The 13,320-nt window shown below is 47.3% G+C and overlaps 1 protein-coding gene across 2 annotated transcripts in view; it reads right to left on the bottom strand.

The window, feature by feature from the left end:
• The window catches only part of LOC119188248 (tyrosine-protein kinase hopscotch), a 52,415-nt gene that overhangs the window by 25,047 nt on the left and 14,048 nt on the right, over positions 1 to 13,320 (bottom strand). For both annotated transcript variants that reach the window (XM_037436193.2, XM_075895606.1), the window contains 7 exons: positions 12,626 to 12,912; positions 11,677 to 11,915; positions 9,538 to 9,750; positions 2,981 to 3,102; positions 2,740 to 2,884; positions 1,865 to 2,021; positions 87 to 468 (listed from right to left, as the gene is read on the bottom strand). In XM_037436193.2, the coding sequence (XP_037292090.2) occupies positions 87 to 468; positions 1,865 to 2,021; positions 2,740 to 2,884; positions 2,981 to 3,102; positions 9,538 to 9,750; positions 11,677 to 11,915; positions 12,626 to 12,912 (1,545 nt within the window). The remainder of the gene's footprint in view (positions 1 to 86; positions 469 to 1,864; positions 2,022 to 2,739; positions 2,885 to 2,980; positions 3,103 to 9,537; positions 9,751 to 11,676; positions 11,916 to 12,625; positions 12,913 to 13,320) is intronic.

Below are 13,320 nucleotides of genomic sequence, written 5' to 3'. Positions count from 1 at the left end.
AACAATAGGTGTAGCCGGCTTATCAAAGAGCTCAAAAGCAAGAAAACAAAAACAAAAACAAAGGCAACTTATATCTGAAAACTTACTTCTCCTCCAAGCTGACCAGGCTTTCTACATCAATGCATGTTCCTATGTCGGACTGGAGCGTTGCCTCAGACTGAACGGTCGAAGTTGAGCAGCTTGAGAGGTTGTCATAACTCACTTCCGATGGCTGCAAGCGGAAAGGATTTTTCCCCCACTTGAATCCACGCCTCTGTGACAGGGCTTCATTCGCTGAGGTGGTAGACATTCCAATGGGAGCATGATGCTGCCTGATTGTTTCCGGCTTCCGATTCACCTCTGTGGATGCAAATGACGGCGACGCCGCTTTTCCCAACATGGGACTCGCAGAGTCTGCAGACAGCCCGGTCGGCGAAGAGGACCGAGGGTAGACCGAGGCATACGAGTGACTCCGCCTGGAGTTATACACTGGGAGAAAGAGAGGCACCAAGAGAGAACAATGTCATACTGTAGATAGTTGGTTTGAATGGTGGGCCTTTTTACTAGTTCTCGAATAAACAACTGGCAATACAACCTGCTCGTTACATAAGTTACATGACCTGCCTAACTTCCGTTTCCACACTAAGATGTGCAGTCTTGTACAATCTACTATGACCTCTCCTTCTCTAACGATAAAGATTCAAGATAATTTCACTTTCACTAAACACGTTATGAGTGAGTATTGTTGAAGCAACCTTGCAAAACTGAAAAGCTGGTACTTGCTTAGTTTTATTCTCAGAAGACAGCGCCTAAGCAAATAAAACATGCGTGATCTTGTCCTATGTAAAAGACGACGGCTGTATGTAAAGAAGAGAAAAAAAAGTTGGGTAGTAGCATAGGTCGACGAACTCAATCATGAGTCAACTCACTCAGACTAGGATCAAGCCGTGAGTCTGAGTAAAACAACAGACGATTAGAACATCTCAGTTTTTCCCTTTTGTTCAATGCTTTATGTTAATCTATGCCTTCTGGCATGTGCATAGAGGTTCACGGTGTTTCGAGTGTTTTGTTGTGTATTCAATTATCACTAGTCCTTGGGTGTTAAAAAGTTCCTGTCTGTCCGTGGAGTGCGAAAATTTGCGAGAGATGCATGACACAAGCAAGTGAATCTCACAGGCAGGCCAGAAAAAGCATAGGGGCCATTGTTGTCTACCGACAACAATTAGGGGCCCCTATGCTTTCTCTGACTTCATTGTTTGATGAATTAATTTGGTTTTGTCTAACAAGAAAACCCCTCATTAAAAAATTCCCCCTTCATTTCTTGTGCAACGTATATGTACTGTCACTATGATAAAAGATCCAATGTGGCAGTTACGAGATGTTAGGAGGCTTTTTATCATCCCTGAATCCATGCCTAATAAAGACACATTCTGGGTCACATCCTAGCCACGTGTTATCACTCCCACCGAAACGGTAATGGTGGTGTTATTTTCCCTTTCGGACTACACACACACACACAAAAAAAGAAGAGTTTTACAACCTTTTCGAGATGCTTCTGCTCACATTTAAATAGCCAAATTGCGTGGAGGCTCCTTCATATCTACACTGCCTGAAAGTGGGCTCTTTAAGTGGCTAAAATTTTAATGTATTTGTTATTGAAGGAATTCTTTTAACTCCCAGTGCTTTCCTTTACTTTGTGATGGTCTTTTTCCTTACATGGATGCCAGTAAAATGTTATGGCTTATGTTTGACAGAACCCAATAAAACCAACAGACAATGAAGCCTCATTGCCATCAATGACCGTTGTTTTTATCAGGTTGTATCCAATGAGAAAACAAGTCCTTGACCAATGTCGTCTCTTTGCCTCTTGAAAAGGTGTGCTCACCCTCGTAAAATATTTGGTTGATGTCTCGCATGACAGTTTGCGGCTGAGGCCGGCTGTCCGGGTCCAATGACCAGCATTCTTGAAGCAGCAGGCGGATCCCCTCATGCATGTCAGCAGGAATAGGCAATCTCTCCCCTTCCTTATACCTCCTTGTTGCCTGGAAGCAAAGCAATCATTATGAGCACAAACAATAATTAGCGTCAAGAATATTTCAGCCAGTTCCACACTGAATACTGTAGGACAGTGAACGTATAAGCGCACGAGTGCACAAAATATGACTGGTTAGCAAGATTAAATGGTGTAGCAAATCTGCCGCAACATTTGAAATATATGCACTAACACATTACAAGCATCATCACTATATTGAGCATCATCGCCATTTCTAGCATCATTATGTAATCATGACATAAAGGGGGCCATAACATGGTGACCCAACAATTCAAGGTTTTCAGCAAAAAAAAAACTAGAAGCAGGGGGTCTGTTATACATGTACGAGAGATGTGATTAGCTGAGGCCATTTTTGAAACAGGTTTTCGAAGTAGCGAAAGCATATCTTAGAAAAGAAAAAAAGGATGGCTTTACGAACAGCCAAAATCATAAATTAAAGCAGGGAATATGGCTGTTGGAAGCGCTAAACGGTCATTGCTGAGTGGAAAAAGTGAATTTGTGACAACTAAAACGAACACTTCACTGATGCTCTTGCACTTAATTAATACAGTGCCAGGTGAAAACTTTGCTGCTCTTGCGAAGGAATTTCAGATAAAATAACTTACTCAAAAGTGGCTGCACAAACTTAAATGCTACTGCTTCAAACTGCATTATATGCAACAATGTTCAACAGCATCATAAAAAAGAACAACAAAAAAGCATTTCACCTCCGTGATAGAGACTCCCGCCATTGGTGGCTCCCCAAAACTGAATATCTCCCACAGGGTCGTTCCAAAGGCCCAAGTGTCAGCCTTGATGGATGATTTGGCCATGTTGAGGTTGTAGTAGAACTCAGGTGGGATCCAATGTATGCTGCAGAAACAGCAACCACAGATGTGCTCTTGATAAGTGCTCTGAAGAACCAGAGCTGAAAAACAAGAAGCCTGATCAAAAATTCACTCGACTTACTCTTCATTCATGTAGACAAGAAGTCCTGGGTCTGAAAGCTTGACATAGAATGAATTGGCCTCGTGCTGAGAGACGAGGATATTTCGGCACCTGATCTTGCCATGGACGCAGCCTTGCTCTTCCTAGGTGTCCAAGAAAAAGAAGGGAAAGACGTGCATTTTGCACAAAATGAGAGATGAATGCTCTAGGACCTTCTAGAATCTAGTATATGTACATGACGTGGCAATGTTCCCAGTGGTATAAAAAAAAAGAAAAAAATAGTATCTTGTGAGGCTGGCCGAGAGAGGGCGTTACGCGACGGCACCACCATCATCATCGGGACGGGGAGTGGTGGGGGTTGCGTGTGTAGGAAAAGGGGAGTTCGGTGTGTTTGTGGAGAGTGGCAAGACGAGGCGGTGTGTTGTGCATAATTTAGGGCTAGCGCGTGACAAGTAGGGGCTCGTCCGGGATGGCTTCAGGCCCAACAACAGCAGCGCACGACTAGCCTAGGCTCCAAGGTGTCGTTGAAGAGTTGTGGCTGGGCACTGATGGCTCCGCCATGGAGCGCGAACGAATCGAGGCGTTCGTACACGAACGAGTGATGGTGACGCTGCTGCCCACAGCTCCGCACATGGGAGCATGGACTGTGATCGCAAACACTGGCGTGGTCCCTCGGGCCACCGACGACTCTGTGCCTCGGCTCACCGCTGCGCACCTCCTCCGTTATTCAGGTGTTAGAGACTAGCAGTCGCCGGAAGAGTTTCTTGAACGCCTGGAAAACTTCTGCCTCGTGACGGGGGTCGACGCCGATAAGCGACTGACTCACATGTTATTGGCAGCCCTCGAGAGCGGCGTGAAGTTGTGGTGGCAGTTCGTGCGCGGGTTCGACTCGTGGGAGCAATTCACTGCCGCCTTTCGCTCAGAGTTCTCGTCGATTGACGCGAAGCATCGCCTGAAGGCGGAGCTCGAACAGCGCACGCAGCACCCGGAAGAGAATTTGAAGGAGTTTATTTATGCGATCACTACGTTTTACGACCACATCGGGGAAGAGGTCTCCGCAGCCGAGAAGGTGCAGCACCTACTGAGGCAGATGCCCCCTCAGCTGCAAGATTTGGCGGAGGGGCATGCGTACAACGACCTCGCCGAGTTGGTGAAGGCAGCCTAGGCTTAATGGACGGGCTTAGCGTTGCCTCCAGTACAGACCACTGCCACTTCCGAGCAACCAAGTAGCCAGAGATCTGGCGTTCCGCCCTAACCTGGCCCTCGACATGTGCTCACTGCCGAAGCCGAACACTATGGCGACGGCGTCGTTCGCTTCGTTTGCTGCTGCTCCACCGGTCCGCCAACTTATCACTGGCCACTGCATCCAGCTGCGTTGTACCGTCGTACTGCCGCGACCGGCAGAACTCGTGCGACACAGCGCCTTCGTTCTCACCCTACGGGCCGGGACCGACACCGCGGCAGGAGCCCACGAGTGAAGCAATGCGTGTGCACTGCCATCGCTGTGGTAGATTCAACCACAGTTCTCGTAACTGTGCCACGGGTCGGCGAATGGGGCCACCCGTTTGCTTCAGGTGCCAGCAATCAGGTCACCTGCAAGCACAGTGCCCAGGAAACCAGTGGCGGTAGGTGCTGCCCCGGCAGGCACCTACCGCAGTGCGCACCAAGTAGCGACCACAGCCGGTGGCAAAGAGCTCCTTATGGACGTTCGTATCGGGTCGTCGACGTTCAAGGCCCTGCTAGACACAGGCTCAAGTATAAGCTTCTTTAGACCGCACGCTGCGGCGGCGGCCCAAGCTTCTGGAGCAATACCCAAGGCGGATGTGCGCGTGCTGCGTTTGGCATCAGGCTGGTCACAGTCAACTACGTCTCTAAAGTGCCAGATCGAGTGGGCTGCCAATTGCCGCAGACAGCAGTTTTTATGCGTTCCTGACCTTTGCCGTAACGTTGTCTTTGGTACGAATTTCCTGATGGTGAGTGGCATCTCTCTGCACGTGTCACTTGGTGGCTGGACTGTCGGCACAGAACCACAAAGTATTGTGCCCTTTGCCAAGGCCGTTAAGGAGCAGCCAGAGGCAGTGGATGATTTTGGAGACAGTCTGCGCTGCATTTTTGCTGACGGCGATGCCAGTGAGTGTGCCAGTGGGCCAGACGCGACTGCAGCGTGCAATGTGGTCATTCCCGGCCACTCGTCGGACCTAGACCCACGCATGAAACATGTTTTAGAAGAGTTTAGTGAAATCTTCACCACCACTCCGGGCTGCACAATCCTGGCAGAGCATCGCATAGACATGCGAGACAACCCAGCTGTTCGATGCAAACTGCGACCAGTGAATGCCAAGAAGCAGGCCATCATATACAACTGCATTCCCGACCTGCTGGCCCAGAACCTCATCGGCCCTAGCCAAAGTCAGCATGCCAGTGTTCCAGTCCTGGTTGAGAAGAAGTCTGGTAGCTACCACGTGGCTGTGGATTACCGCCAGCTGAATGCATGCACTAAGGTGCCGGTCGACCCCATGCCCAGGACTGATTGGTTGCTGGCACAGCTCGGACGAGCTAGGTGGTTCTCAAGTTTTGATCTTTCACAGGATTTTTTTCAAATCCCTGTTCAAGAGCAGGATAATCCAAAGACAGTGTTCATTTGCCATCGGGCAACCTTCGAGTTCATGAGAATGCCCTTTAGAGTTGCAGGAGGTCCTGCCACGTTCCAGACCCTGATCGACCGACTACTGGAGGGAATTAATCACCCGTTTGCCATGGCGTTTCTCGATGATGTCCTGGTGTATTCGGAGACCCCATATGATCATCTCGAGCATGTTCGGGAGGTGTTGAAGCGGATAAGTTTGGCACAGTTCACCATTAACCCAAAGACGGTGCACGTGTGCTCTCAATACCTGAAGTTCTTTAGCCATGAAATATCGCCCAGGCAGTGTAGGCCGGACAAGGAAAAAGTGCGTGCGGTGCTGGACTAGCCTTAACCAGCAACGCTCAAACAGCTGCAGGCCTTCCTGGGACTAGCAGGCTATTACAGAGGGTTCATACCTCAGTTTTCTATCACTACGCGTCCACTCACAGAAATTCTTAAGAAAAACCAACATTGGCGGTGGGAGCTGCAGCAAGAGGAAGCCTTTAGAGCACTTAAGCAGTCCCTGGCCCACGATGTCGTTGTAAACCTGCTGGACCTCAACAGACCATTCGTGGTGAAAAAGGACACCAGTGGAGTCAGAATCACAACGGTGCTTCTGCAGGCAGCCAGGAATGATGCTCCACTGCGTCCAATAAGCTTCATTAGCAGGGTCCTCACTGAGGCATAACAGCGCTATACAGTGCAAGAATGGGAGTGTCTGGCTGTGATGTGGGCAGTTGACAAGTCCCAGCCATTCCTTGAGTTCACAGATTTTGAGATCCACTGTGATCACTCGTCAGTGTCCTGGATGTTCCCCACAGACCAGGCCTCACCACGTGTAAAGTGTTAGGTTTTGCAGCTGCAAGGTTTCAACTGCAGGATTAAGCACAGGCGGGGTCTTGCAAATGTGCCAGCCGCAATTTGAGCAGAGCTCCCCTTCAGCCCCAGGAAGTTCCAGGCCCGAGTCTACACAAGACGCTGCTCCCTATGGCTGTTCCAGAGCCCAGCCCACAAATCAGCTTTGAGACAGCTGCTGTAGCATCTGAAGTGGACGACACTACTGTCTTGAATGATGCCCGGCTCCTCACCCAGGAACAAGAGCAGGACCCCATACTGTCAAAACTACGAACTGTGATGAAGGGAGGGAAGCTTCCGCTTACTGACAGTGATCAACCTTTAATCAAAGACCAAGCAGAGACGACCGAGATGGGAGAGAGTGGGTTGCTTGTACAGCACCAAGGGAACAGGAAAGTACTTTGGCTACCAAACCATTTCTGCAACTTGGTCCTGCGACTGTCCCATGACCACCCGATCAGCGGCCACTCCGGCTTTTTTATGATTCTCAAACGCATTTCTCAGAATTTCGTGTGGCTGGGTATGTGCTCAGACATATCAAAGTATGTGCGATGCTGCCAGGTTTGTCAGCGCACCAACGCCCATTGCCAGAAGCCAGAAGGGCTGATGAACAGCCATGGGCCACTGCCCCCATGGAACAGCTCAGTGTGACCATAATTGAGGCCTTGCCTATGACGCCTCGATGCAACAAGTACCTTCTCGTGGTGATTGACAAGTTCACCAAGTTCATTGAACTTTTCCCATTACGGGCAGAAACCAGCAAGAGTGTGTTGGTCTGCATGATCGAGCTTTTTTGCAGGCATGGCACAGCTGTCTCCATTTAAAGTGGTAATGGAAAGCCCTTTGTTAGCAGATTGTGGAAGGGTCTCCTTGAACACTGGGGCATACAAGACGGACACAAAATTCTGTACCGCCCTACCAGGAAAATGATGGAGCGCCACAATGGCATTATCAAGCAGTGCCTTAGGGCTTACTGTTCCAACCACAAAGACTGCAAGCAGCACTTCCCAGAAATTGCCCTGGCCATGTGCACGGCTGAAAGAGTGTTCATGGGTTAAACGTCTGCCTTCCTCTGTTATGGCCGGGAGCTGAGAACACCTTGGACACATGCTGAAGCCAAAGACAATGCGGAGCCTCCTGCGACAGTGTACCATGCATTTGCTACTGAGGTCTCCAAGTGTCTGCAGGAGGTGCTTGACTTTTCCAGGCCACACCAGGACCCCATGTGGCGCGCCCAGAAGACTGGCTGCGACCGGTACAGGCGGCCACTGACAATACAGGAGGGTGATCTCGTTCTGCTCGAAAGCCACTCCCTCAGCGATGACACCAAGGGCTTCTCCTCGAAGCTCGCACCCCGGCGTTCCAATCGCTTTTGGGCAGTGAGACGTATAGGACAGAATGACTTCGTTCTAGTGGACCCCAAAAAAAGTCCTCGCCACGGTGTGAGACACGCAGATTAGCTGACACTTCACCATGAAGCTGCAGGCAATGTGTAGTGGTGGCTTCACATTTCAGGGAGGGGGGGAGAACCTGTGAGGGTGGCCGAGAGAGGGCGTTATGTGACAGCACCACCATTATCATCATCTGGACAGGGAGTGGTGGAGGTCGCGTGTGTGGGAAAATGGGAGTTCGGTGTGTTTGTGGAGAGTGGCAAAACGACGCCATGTGTTGTGTGTGATTTAGGGTTAGCGCGTGACCAATCTAAATGCTCTTACAAGTATACAACTTCAGGCATTCGCAGATGAAGCAAACGTTTAGTGTAGGCAAAAAGCCTAGAATAGCTTGGCAAACAGCAGAAACAGGCCAACTAAATATCTTCAATGAAGAATAGGATACCTTCGTTTTAGTGCCATTACTATCTACAAAATATCACCATATTAAAGAGCTCCATCAACAAGCTTTTATCAGTCATTTGTTACGCAATTCCTCTCTTGGACATCACAAATCAATTTAAAAATGGTATGCAAGACCTCACTGTAGTCCTTGTATTCACAAAAAAATGTGCAACTCTCTCAGACTCACTCAAGAAATATATCTTGCATTTTGGACTCACTCAGCCTCACATTCACCAAAATTTTCCTAAGCCGGACTCACTCGCCAAAATATTACTAACCCACACTCACTCAGAGTCAAGACTCATGGCTCAATCCAAGTGCGAGCGAGTCGGAGCGAATCCACTCACGAGTGAGTTTGCCAACCTATTCTGTAGGTACATTATAAGTTTACAACGTAGGTAACTGCACTTTATTTGCCATGTGCCTCATGACAGGAAGAAGGACAACCAGTTGCAGGATGAAATAGCATTGCCAATGTGTATACAGGATTTCACACAAACCAAACACTATTTTCCGATTGTCGTGTCCTTTACACCCATCATGCCTGGCCAATGGCCACATCGGTAGAAGACTGTTGTTTTCTTTACCGTACAATGCAAGGAAGACAAAAGTTCCCCAGACTAGAAAAAAAAAAAAAGCCGAGCTAGACCGAGATTCGTTCATGCAGCATATCAAGAGGGAAGTTGGCAAAGAGGATAGAAACAGCTGCGTGCACCAGGTACCACATATTAATCAGTAGCAGCAACACTGAATACAAAACATTAGGCTTGTGCAAATATTTGGGTGCTTCAAATATTCAAATGAATATTACAGCATTTTAATTTGCTTCCATTTGAATTAAAATTATTAGAAATTGTGAAGTATTCGACATGAACAAATAGGTGTATATTGACGCGCATGTAATCTTTCGCTACGGTGGTTTCACTGCAGTGAAAAGGTGCTGTGCCGTGAAAACGACTATTAAAAAAAAAAAAATGCACTGTTGCAAAACCCCATTTCAAGGCTAAACGAACAAGTATGACATTGACATGGATTCATCATTCTTTAAGATTAAAAGCGTGTTATAACAGCTCATGTGCTTTAAGTACAGCAAATTTTAAAACTGTGGGCGACTTGCAACAAATGATGCTGATGTTTAATAATAAATAATTAGATAAGGTCCCCATGTAAAAAGGAACTTGCGGAACAGCACAATGGGTAGAGGGTAAGCTGTTCAACTTCAGGCAAGAGTCTTCCACCAATGTGGAAAATCAATAGCTCACCAGGTACCAGAGAGCACGTGCCAGCCCCTTGGCCGCTTCAACCAAGTCAACGGCTTGCAGCTGTGACCTGTGCTGATGGAGATAGGCATCCAGGGAGCCCAGAGGCAAGAACTCACACACCAGGCCAAAACTTCCCGAGTGCACCATGCCGAGAGAGTTCACAATGGCTTCACACTGCCAGAACAGCATTCGGTCACACTGCACCATGAACTCCTGTGCATAGAGGACGAAGAATGACCGCGGGAATGTTTTGATCTCCTATGCCGTTAAATGAACTTTGCTTCGGCAAACAAGGACACCTTGCCACGAAAGGAGTGCCAAATAATTACACCTCCCAACAAATGCAAGCAGCAGAAGGGGTGGTAAACAGAGAGCTTTTAATTTCACTGGTAGTACACATACTGGTTTCAGGATACTGAAAATTCAAATGGCAATACCAGTGCTGATAGTAAGGCTGCGTTGAAACGTGCCATGGCTCTGTCTCTCTCTCTCTCTCTTTTTTTTTCTGTCGGTAACCTGTCATACTTATCGGCTAAAGCAAAGGTGTCCCTATGATGTACTGGATTACTATTTTTTCCCCACTTACTTGAAGCCAATTTTAATAGCAGAAGCGTATAAAAGCTACACTTTCTATTCCTCAGTTTTGATGAGTGCGAGGCAGCAGACAGCAAATAGACAGGCATGCATTGTGAAAGTGCGGCCCCATTTTGCCTGCGACTCAAACAGCGTGCGTACGTGGCGACAATGGTGAAATTTTTAAGAGAGGAGGGCAACGAAGTGCTGGCGTGACCACGCATCACATTGTAGCTTCCAGAAAGGTAAAAGTTCTTACTCATAGATTGTGCTACAGCTGCACCCCTCTACAAGAAACATGCGCCGGGAAGGATTTCTTGTTCTTTGTATGAAGTCTCTCTTAAAACAAGGTAACCCGTTTGCATTTTCTTATTAACCCCTATCACTGGTACCTCATACATTCTCCTCCTTTTTTACATCAGTGTCTCTCACAAAGGGGCTTGACTTAGAGAGAACAGGCTGTTCTGCCGTCTCACTGTGAAGTTGCCTTTCGAGGTATGGAGCCAGAGCTTGTCAAGCTTTGTGGCCCAGAATAATTGCATACTTTCTTTATGTTCAGACAAGGTCGCATAGTATATACAACCCGCGGGCACAAATAAAAGCGAAGTGTGAAGTTGGCTGCTTTTTGCTGAAGGCACAGCCAATGACCTGTTGCCTGCTCCAATAGGCCACCAGAGTTCAATAAGCCTGTTGGGTCAACAAAGACAGCAGTGCTTAGGGAACAAACACATGCCACACAAGCACATGGGCGTTCATTAATGTATTTTTCTTAACGCCAAGCTCGTCAGCTGAGTCTTATAAGTACCTGCAGTAACAAGACAAATACTAATCCAATTTAATACCTGTAAAAAACCTACATGTCATACAATGTACCGCAAATGCAGCATGGAGTCGCTGAAGTTCAAAGCCCTGCACAAGTCCATGGGAACAAGCTGTACTCTCGTACCCACAGATCTTCCCCAAGAGTCCACGATTTGCTGACATGAAAAGCCCCCAAAAAAGAAAGAGCTCCCTTTCTCATGACTCTCTGTAACCTCGCTCCCACCAGACTGGTGCCACCTCAGGAGCACAGCGCCAACACTCTCTCGACGGCAGCAAAGCTAGCTGCGCTAATCATAATGTGCCAGCACCATGAGCCGAGAATGACCTAACAGAGGTTGATAGCGCCCCCCACCAGCCAAATGTAGCAAAATAAAAGAAATCTGAAGTGGACAAAAACAGGCATGAAGAAAGTCCTTACTGTGAGTGTCGGGTCTAATTCATGCGTCTGTTCCAACAGATACTTGCATTGTTTCCCTAAAATGATGGTGATACAATAAGCCAAATTATCAAGCCCCATTCAATGGTTTTATTAAACACCCTGTGACAAAATGCCACCATATTGGTGCTGTTTGGATCAACATCACTGATGGTGTTAATAGCACATAAACACCCGGCAAAATTCCTAATAATTTTTGGAATGCCCCATAAGTTAAAATGGTAATCAAGAGTTATTTTCCATCTAGCTCACCAAAACATCGAAGTGTATAGTAGTTAACAAATAAAGCAGCTGGTAGAGCCACCCACCTTGAGATGGCTATCTTCCAGGTGAGGCTTCAGGGCTTTCACGGCAACCTCTCGATACTGATTTCGCTCTCGTTGCAAAAACGCCCGCCGCACTACAGTGAACTTCCCAGGCAGCTCATCCTTGCGATTCTCTGTGAACGTAAGTGCCCCAGAGTGGATGCACTCCCGAGGATCTCGCTTCAGAGCCGACTTTTCCACGTCAAGAGATGGTGGGCGGCATAAGAGAAGCTGCGTCTTGTCTACAAAGAGGGGAAAAAAATGGAGTATTGCTGCTATAAGTGCGGACTTCAGGCTTATAATTAATTTTCGGGGTTTTACGTGCCAAAACCATGATATGACTATCAGAGATCCTGTAGTGAAGAGCTTTGGAAATTTCAGTCACCTGGGTACTTCAACGTGCACCTACCGAATCTGAGCACATGGGCCTCTAGCGTTTCACCTCCATCGAAATGCGCCTGTTGCAGCCGGGATTCAGTCCAACAACCTGTGGCTCAGCAGCCGGTTCATGAAACAATGGCTTTGTTTCATCTCCATGTTCAATAAGTGTTTTCTCTTTGTGAACGCTGTCTTCACTGTTTAGTTTGACCTACATTCGAGGTAAATTTTTTTTTTTTTTTTTTTCAGGGCTTCGGACTTAAAGGGGTCGACTTAGAGTCGGGGTATGCTTAAATTTGAGTAAATACGGTATTTATACCAAAATGTAGCAGCATGTAGCAGGTTTCACACAATTTGGCGAAATTGGCACAGCAATCACATCACTGTCAATGGCAATAGTTTTTAAGAATTACAACACTGTTTTTAATCTTTCACTATCGTGGTGAGTGAATAAAATGAATAGAAGCCTTGTAAGAAACATGTTCACAAAGAAAAGGGTTAAGAGAACAAATGTTAAGTAAGCCAAGCCAAAATGTTGAGCAGTGGGCGATGAAAAGACCCTCTCTTTTCTTACCGTACTCAGATGGAGGCACACAGTATCCAAGCTCTACATCGAGGGTCGGTCGAATGGCCTCACTGATCAGCTTGGCGAGTGTCGGATAAATGCCTTCTTCTGGTGCCGCTTCGTCCAGTGCAAAGCGGCCCTCCTCCAGCTGCACAATGCGGAGAGTTTCTGGCACTGCGTTCCTTCCCAGAAAGTCCAGCCGATACTCCCCGTAGACGGATGAGCTCTGCCGAATCAGGTACCAGCCTGCTTCGTGCCCACCTTTCTCCTGTAACTTCTGATAGGCAAACTTGGCTCTAGGACAAAAATCGGTGTTGTTGCTGTAAACACGATGCACAGTACATATCCACTCACAAAAGCTCTCTTTTCGCAAACTGTCCAAATGTATGAGGCAGTTCAAAAATAGAAAATCTGCTTCTAAGTGTTGTAATGATCATGATCTAAGAGCGCTATAGAGAAATATGTGGTACGCAAAGCTGCCTTCAGAAAACAATTCTTCTATATGCTAGTACTGACACAAAAATACTGTAGACTCTCAGAAAATGAAAATATGTTAAACGGAACTGCTAGTTAAATGGAACAATTGTCTCTGATATTATCGATCTCATACCTGAACGCTACTTCTTTGTTCATCTCTCAGTCAACGAAACTTATGTTAAACGGAACATATTTTGCCTGTCCCTTCAGGTTCCGTTTAATGAGAG

This window comes from Rhipicephalus microplus, chromosome 1 (assembly GCF_043290135.1).
Source record: "Rhipicephalus microplus isolate Deutch F79 chromosome 1, USDA_Rmic, whole genome shotgun sequence".
Taxonomy (NCBI): domain Eukaryota; kingdom Metazoa; phylum Arthropoda; class Arachnida; order Ixodida; family Ixodidae; genus Rhipicephalus; species Rhipicephalus microplus.
This window is presented reverse-complemented; position numbering and strand designations above follow the sequence as displayed.